General features: G+C 37.0%; 1 protein-coding gene across 1 annotated transcript in view; it reads left to right on the forward strand.

The window, feature by feature from the left end:
- Positions 1–1,941, forward strand: part of Msh2 (mutS homolog 2) — a 65,784-nt gene extending 63,843 nt beyond the window's left edge. Inside the window, exon 16 of the mRNA XM_027934429.3 lies at positions 1,498–1,941. Coding sequence (XP_027790230.2) covers positions 1,498–1,668 — 171 coding nt within the window. The 3' untranslated portion in view covers positions 1,669–1,941. The remainder of the gene's footprint in view (positions 1–1,497) is intronic.
- Positions 1,942–8,501: the final 6,560 nt, after the last annotated feature.

The following is an 8,501-nucleotide window of genomic DNA, read 5'->3' on the forward strand; positions in this document are numbered from 1 at the left end:
CTAAGTCTTGTATGCCTGTAATCCCAGCAGCTCAGGATACTAAGGCAGGAGGATCACAAGTTTTAAAGCCAGTTTCAGCAACTAGTGAGGCCCTATCTCAAAATAAAATATGAAAAACAGCTGGGGATGTAGCTCAGTGGTTGAGTGCCCTGGGTTCAATTCCTGGTACCAAAAAAAAAAAAACCAAACAATTATTTGAAGATTTCTAAAAAAAATTTGTATGCCAGGAAAATATTAAGTAAAGAAAATTAAGCAGTAAATTTTTATAGACACAAAATAAAAGAATCTTAATTGATGCACTGCCTAGTCCTGTAACATTTATTGCAGCATTTATTATGACAACTTTTTACTTGGCATTATTTTAACTTTTACCCAGTGAGTTTTTTATTGTTGTTGGTTTTTTTTCCTTCTTACTTGAAGGATAGATGGTTGCTACAATATCAAACTTACTTGCTTTTGGTGATCTGGGATTGGAAAAGTTCTTATATGAAATCGTTGGTTTCCAAGTAGAACAAAAGTCATATGCTTTTGATATTATAATATATCCAAAAGTTTTAAAGCTTTATGCTAAATTGCTGGGGCTTTGAGCTCATAATCCTCCTGCCTCAGCCTACTAAGCCACTGGGATTACAGGCATGTGCTGCTGCACCCAGCTACCATTTACTTTTAAGATACTTATTACCAATCAACTCCCTGGTATGAAAGCATCCTATTTACTTCTGCTTTATGTGCAGTAATATACATTTATATAGTACACGCTTTGTCAGGACTGTTCTAAACAACTTATACATATTAACTCTTTTTAATTCTCATAACAGATGTATGAGGTTGGTAATATTAATATCCCCATTTTATAGGTGAGGAATGGAATGTGAGCTTATGTCCAAGGGTCACATAGCAAATAATAACCACAGCAAAAACTGGATAGTGAGGGCTGGGGATGTGGCTCAAGCGGTAACGCGCTCGCCTGGCATACGTGTGGCCCGGGTTCGATCCTCAGCACCACGTACAAAACAAAGATGTTGTGTCCGCCGATACCTGATAATAAATATTTAAAAAAAAAAAAATAATTGATGTGGCTGTGTCCCTGTAGTATTCTGTTTTTTTTTTTTTTTAAAAAAAGGATAGTGAAATAAATAAAATAGAAGCATTGTGTGCTTGTGTGTGAGAGAGAATTTTGATTACTATTTGCCTTAACAATAAACCTTGAATTCTTTTTTTCCCCAGAAGATTGTTTATGTATGAATTATAAAAGCAGAGGGACTTGAGAACTACTAAAAATTCTAATTCCTTTGTCATCAGCAGCTGAAAAAAAATTAATAAATGTATTTTTAAAGATTTTATTATGTATCCTAGACATTGCATACATACTAATAAAAATGTTCTTTAAATGTAGGTAGTATATTTACATTGAAATTTTTTAAAAACAATTTATTGCTAACTAATGTGACTTAGAAAAGACATCTTAATGACTGTTGGGATGTTCTTATTTTTCAGCAAGGTGAAAAAATTATTCAGGAGTTTCTATCCAAGGTGAAGCAAGTGCCCTTTACTGAAATGTCGGAAGAAAACATTAAAATAAAGTTAAAACAGCTGAAAGCTGAAGTAATAGCAAAGAATAATAGTTTTGTAAATGAAATCATTTCACGAATAAAGGTTACTACATGAAAGAAAATCCAGGAATGGAATGAAAATAGTATTGATAAGCTATTGTCTGTAAGACTTTTGTGTTGTTTTATAGTAACCCCTTTTCTGTAGTGTTTGACTAGTTGACTATCAATGCCCATTGAATATCAATTTAATAAAATATTTAGTAATAGTACATTTTCAAAGATCTTTATTTTGGAAATTGAGAGCTGTAACTAAGGACTATTTAAATGGACATGGGGCAAAATTTGCTGAATTTTATAAATAAAATCATGTAGTTTGTGGAATATCGAATGTGTCGTATTTCTTTGTACTAAGTTTTATTCATATTTGTTCTAATAAATAAGTGCCCAAAAGTCTTGTAAACTTGAAGAATCTGGAAGGCGCCATTGAAGATCACTTCCAGTAGCTGAGCACAGTGGTATACCTGTAATCCCAGTGCCCCAGAAGGCTGAAGCCCCAGGATCACAAGTTCAAAGCCAGCCTCAACAATTTAATTAGCAAGGCCCTAAGTAACTCAGTAAGACCCTGTCTCTAATAAGATATGAAAGGGCTGGGGATATGACTTAAGTGGTTAAGCGCCCCTGGGGTTCAATCCCCAGTCTCCACCCCACTTACTCCCCAAATTAATTTCCAGTGATTTCTCAGTGTCCATCAGCTGACTGCATGTACTTTAGCCAAGGGATTTATTTATAATATATATATATATATATATATATATATATATATATATATATATATGTATGTATGTATATGTATATTTTAGTTGTAGTTGGATACAATACCTTTATTTACTTATTTTTATGTGGTGCTGAGGATTGAACCCAGTGCCTCACACATGGTAGGCTAGTGTTCTACCACTGAGCCACAACCCCAGCCCACCAAGGAATTTATTAATTCAGAGTCTGAGTATGACCTTGCACTCAACCTGCTATTCACTCACCTCTAATCTGTGGTGAGACTTAGAAATCTGGATTTTAACAAAGCATTACTTTGGGAATCTTGATTTAATCTATTATTTTATAGGAAAAAAGAATGAGGGGTTAAGAGTTAAGGGCTTGGTTGTGCACCATGTGGGGGTTGAAGAACAGTCTTCAGTAAATAAATTGTAGTGAGATGGGGAGGGGGGATATCCATATAGAAACTAATAAAATTGTACTCCATGTAATATATAAAAATCAAATCCAGTGAATTTTAGACCAAATGTATAAAACTATCAAGCTTTTAGTGCTTGGTTTATAGTTCTGTACAAGATAATACTTACAAATATTTTTATATCTTTGGGGGAAATTCCTCAAGTCACACATTTAGCTATATTGAAATGCAAAACAAAGGTATCACAAAGAAAAAAGACAAGACCCTTTGTGGAGCCAGTGAGGTGGTCCATGGTTCTAATCCAGCAATTGAGGTAGGATTGTAATTCAAGGCCAGTCTTGGCAACTTAGTGATATCTTATTTCATAATAAAAAATGGGCTGGGGATGTAGCTCAGTGGTAGAGTGCTTCCCTGGCATGTGAGAGGCCCTCTGTTCAGTCCCTAGTATCAGATGCATACAAAATCAAAGACCTTATATTCAGATAAAGAATCAAAATCACTAAGGAAAGAAACATTTAAGGGTCTCCATACAATTAGGATAGTTAAAAAGTCAGATGGTAAGCATTGGCAAGGATGTGGGAAAATTGGAACTCTCATACACCAGTGGCAGGAATGTAAAATGATGTAACTGCTTTGGAAAACAGGCAGGTCCTCAATTACCTTAAGACCCAGCAATTCCTCACCTATGTACTCATCAGAAATAAAAATATTAAGTCCACACGAAAACTCGTACACAAATGTTTATAGTAGAATTGTTTGTGATATTTAAAAGGCGAAAACACCCCAAATGCCTGTCAGTGAGTGAAGATATCAATAAAATGTGGAATACCCATACAGTGGAACATTATTCTACCATAAAAGGAATGAAGAATTAACACATGGTAAAACTTGGATGAACCTTAAAAATTGTGCCAGGTGAAAAAAAATCTCACAAGAGACTACATGTTATATGATTCTGTTTGTACAACAATTCAGAATGGGGAAAGCTAGAGATAAAGTAGATATGTAGTGGTTTGGGGCCAGAGGGTGGTAGGGTCACTAAAAGTTCCAGTATTAAAGCTGAGATGAAGGTTCTAAAATTGATGACTCTGTATCCATAAATGTTCCAAAAACCATTGAATTTTTTTTGTGTGTGTATCTTAAATGGATAATCATGGTATATGAATTATAGCAATAAAGCTATTTTTAGTTTTAAGTTTCAGATACTTCACCCCAAAGGAAATAAGTAATCCATAATCATGAAAAGTTCTTCAGTCACAAGACAGAAAAATGAAAATAAAAACCATGCCAGGCCACTTCCACAATCTCCTCCTTTACCTCCTCCTCACCCCCCAGCCTGGCAACCATTTTTTTCCCTCCATTCATATGAAGTTGAAAATAAGTGATGTTTAGGGGTCTGTTCTTGGGGAAACTATGAAGGAAAATAAAGTGATTAAGTCATGAGAGTGGTTGCTGATAGGAAGAAGGCAAATCAGGTCTCCAGAGGGCTGCTGTATTATTTTTCTACAAAATGTGGACTATCCATACGGTGGAACATGGGTTTGGAACTTGCTTTACAGTTATTATTAAGCTGTGCAATTTTGTTTATACAAGTAATCTTTGGTATGAGAACAAGTTGAAATTTAAACTTAATGCTTTAAAATAACTTACCATGTTATTTTTCTTCATCATCATTGATAATTTTACAGTCAGTCACATTTTGCTTTTCTCTTTTTGGATACCACAAGCTTGGGAAGAAGACAAACTTGAAGAAAATTTAAAATGTGGAAACTCTTAATTGGTTTACAAAATCATTTAATCACAAGTGGGAAACTTTTTCATATAATTCAAAAAGCAATTCCAGTGAAATATTTCATCCCTTGGCTGTGAAAGAGTGTTTTTAGATTGCTGTATAAAAATATTTAAAAATGGAAATCAGTTCGTGGTTTTAGTTGTTAGGGCTACAAGAAATGGGGCGAATCAATGTTGATTCCAAGGTAACATGTTATCTCTCAAGCTCTAGAAATCAGGCTACTTTCCCTTCTCTTAACAGGCTTAGTGTTTAGTTCTGAGATGTTTTTTAAAATGAAGAAACATAACATCTATATTCAACTTGAGCTGTATTTATTACATGAATATGCTAATGGAACAACCAGGCCTTCAATTAAAGAGTCCCCCTTCCTTTTGGAATGGAGCATGTAAAGCAAAATAAACTAATTTCTGACTGTCAAAGGAAGTTATATTTAAAATTTTTAATTGTAATTCTTTTTTGTCCCTCACTCAAGCATTGACATGGGTAACCAGAATAAACCTGAATGTATAAGTAAATATTCAAGGATTTGGAACTCAACCATACTGTTGTCATAAAATCTGCTGGCCACAATTCTCTTTTGGAGAAATTACTTGGTTTTTGTATTTTAAAAAAGCACTAAGAATCCATCTAAGATGCAATTGTATAAAAAAATTAGAGTTTTCCCCTTTAGAACATTGTTTTGGGTTTAAAGGTTGCAACAAAACAGGAAAGATGTCTCAGGGTAGATATGTTTAAGAATCTTCAGCTCTTCCAACTTAGCTAGCCAGGTGACCAGGGTAGATATATTTAAAGAATAACTTGTTCCCTTTGGCATCTCAGTCTTCCACACACTAAGCACATCCTGTTAGACTTCTTCAGTATTAAATACATCTTCTATCCTTGGTCTTTCTGCATTTAGCTTTTTTGGGGAAGTGTGTTTTTACCCTCAGCATATGGTAAGAGCTGCTGATTCAGTATTGAATGGCTCTTTAAGCTTGTTAGTTACATTCTGTTGATTAAAATGTGTGCAGAATAGTCAGGAAAAACCAGTCCCTGATCTGAAATAAATTAAACATTGTTAATTAGCTTATGGGGAAGAACATATGAATAAAGAGCATTTTCATATACAAAGGAAATCTCTCACTGCCTTCGTCAATTCCCTGTGTTTGGGTTAAGGAGCTAGGATGTGGCTGGAGAAATGATGAAAGTGCCCAGAATGGTCCATGCATTTTTAGACTGAAACTGGAAGTGCAGCCAACTTAAAATAATAGTTTTCTCCCTGACGTTGTCCCCTCCCTGTGTCCATGCTACTATCCCTGATAGACAGGACAGAAGTACTGCTTTCTCTTACTGCTCTACCTCAGAACGTACCTCTGACCAGTTTTACATTGTGAACATCCTGGTGCAGTGCTGGGCTGTGGCAGGGGAAATAAACCCTGTAGACAGGGTGCAGTGGTTGTGATGGGTGCTTCCTGTTCTTTCAGAGAGAAATGGGAAGCCCTTGCCTTGCATTGCCACAGCAGTTTCCCCAGCCTGGTGACAATGGTAACTATAGTTAATAACTTGTTCCCCTTAAAGTCTCTGTTTCACATACTGAGCACATCCTGTTAGACATCTTCAGACGATATTCAGAATATGATCAAATTTAATGTATGTCAGCATATTTTCACTTTGTGTGTGGTTTGTCTGAACTGGAGTATCCTACACATCTGTCATCTAGCCTAGCTCATCTAGCTGTGCTGTGAAGCATGTGATAGTGGGGGGCAGGGGGAGCGACTTGTTTGTGCCTGAAGGCCATACTGGAGGGATCAGTTAGATGTGCCTAGTGAGACTGCAGGTGTGACTGGGCTGCCTGTTTTTTGGTTCTGGGGCTCCAACCCAAGGCCTCTAGCTAGATAAGTGCTCTCCTGGGGAGCTACACCCCTAGCCCCTCGATTGTCCTAATTTTTATTTCTAGACTTGATGACTAGAAGAGCACACTATGCTGCCTTTAGTTCACCTCAACAAGGTAAAGAGATTAGAAACTCCATTAAATCATTAAATTTAGAAAGAAGAAGCTATCAGTTTCTTAATTCTAGCAAGAGGACAGTGGCAGTGGATTCCTTGGTGTATAGAATCCATCAGTAAACACAGCCATTGTAATTAGTCTATGATATCACACTGTTGTGTTTATTTCCTGGAATTTAAAAAAAATTGTTTTGGTTGAACTTGGACACAATACCTTTGTTTTACTTATTTATTTTATGTGGTGCTGAGGATCCAACCCAGTGCCTCACATGTGCAAAGCAATCGCTCTACCACTGAGCCACAATCCCAGCCCCTATTTCCTGGAATTTTGTTGACACTTAATTGTTAGATAAATTTTATGAATGATCTTGAATGGAGATATCTTAAATGATAAACCCAGCCTAATTCCCTCTTAATATCGGGAGCCATCTCCTCACAAAGGCATGAAAAGTTAATTTCGGCTTTACTATAAACGACTGCGATTTCTAAACTTGCTTGGAATGCCTGCCTGTGCCTTGAACTCACCCATGCCTGGCTCCCCCTGACCAGATAAGGACCCTCTCTGAAACTCTAGTGGTGCCTCATAAATTCTGATATTGGGATCTAAATTTACTCCCTAAATGCTGGACCATTAACCTACTACCTGCCTTTGTGTTATGCTTGTTAAAAACTTGTTTTCTTTAAGTTCTCAAGACACCCCTTTTTGCAACTTTCTGTACTATAAAACTGTGCTCCTAGAGAGCTGCAGGGCTGTCTTCTATTCCCATGGGTTTCCGGCCCCTGGCTGGTCGGAATTACAAGCTTGCTTTAATTTGATTTAAATTGGAGCCGGTGGTCTTTTCTTTGCATCGTGGTTTAACATTAAAGCCAAATTAAGTATAATTATTTGTAGTGGAGACACTGACTGGCCATTAAAATGTACATTGTCTATCCAGCATGATGTATTTTATCTTTTTTTTGGGGGGGGGTCACATAATCAGGATCTAATATTTATTATCAGTTATAATTTGACATTTTATTGCTAAATTGTGAGAGTAAAAGAAATTGAAGTTAAAGTGTAAAAGACCGGGTGTTGTAAAGTTTCTAAGCTGCAAAGCCTGAGTTAAAATGTAAAGGACCCAAAACCTGAAATTCCTGTAGCTGTTAGGACAATTCCCGGACTGCCCAGTAAATATTCCCCCTGACCATCTAGTTGTTTAATAACCTAGGACCCTGTGCAGCTTGGCATGTAGGCATTCAGGGCCCAAACCAATCAGTTTGAATGTACCCCCCTCCTTAGAACTCACCTATCACTCCCGCCCGACCTGTTCCCGCCAATGAATGTGCTAATCAAGTTTGAGAGTTGTTGTTCGATTTTCCCGTGCCTCATGATGATTTGCTCTGATGTATGCAGAGCCCCCGCCCTCCCCAAAAAGTGTACTTAAGCACTGCTTAACCTCTGCTCGGGGCTCTTGGCTGCTCTCCCTTGTTGAATGAGCACGGAGCCCCAGCGCGCTGGATTGGATCCTCAATAAATCCCCTTTTGCTGTTGCATGAGCCGGTCTCTTGGTGGTCTCTTCCTCCGACGTCCACCGTACCCTTACAAAATGTTATCTGGCTCCATCAAATCAATCATAAAAATAAGCCCACATGAAATCCTTAACATGGATTACAATTTTGCATATTACAAAAAGTGCAAACTATTGTGAGGGGCTACTCCAAAGACTCCTTCTCTTAAACAGCATTGAAAGGTAGATGCTAGTAGTTATTATTTACATTGTACAGATGAAATCTAGGTTCAGAAGGTCAGTCGTACCCAGGTCACACAGCCAGTAAGTGACAAAGTTGAGATTTGTACCTCAGCACCCTGTCTCCAGAACCTACATTTTTTTTTTTTTATTTAGAAACTTGAAATATGGTTGGGAATCTGAGATGTACATGTGTGATTTCATCTTTCTAAATAATAAATGTCAAAATGAGTGATGTAGGCAATTCAACTGGA

The sequence above is a fragment of the Marmota flaviventris genome, chromosome 14, assembly GCF_047511675.1.
Source record: "Marmota flaviventris isolate mMarFla1 chromosome 14, mMarFla1.hap1, whole genome shotgun sequence".
NCBI classification, from domain to species: Eukaryota; Metazoa; Chordata; class Mammalia; order Rodentia; family Sciuridae; genus Marmota; species Marmota flaviventris.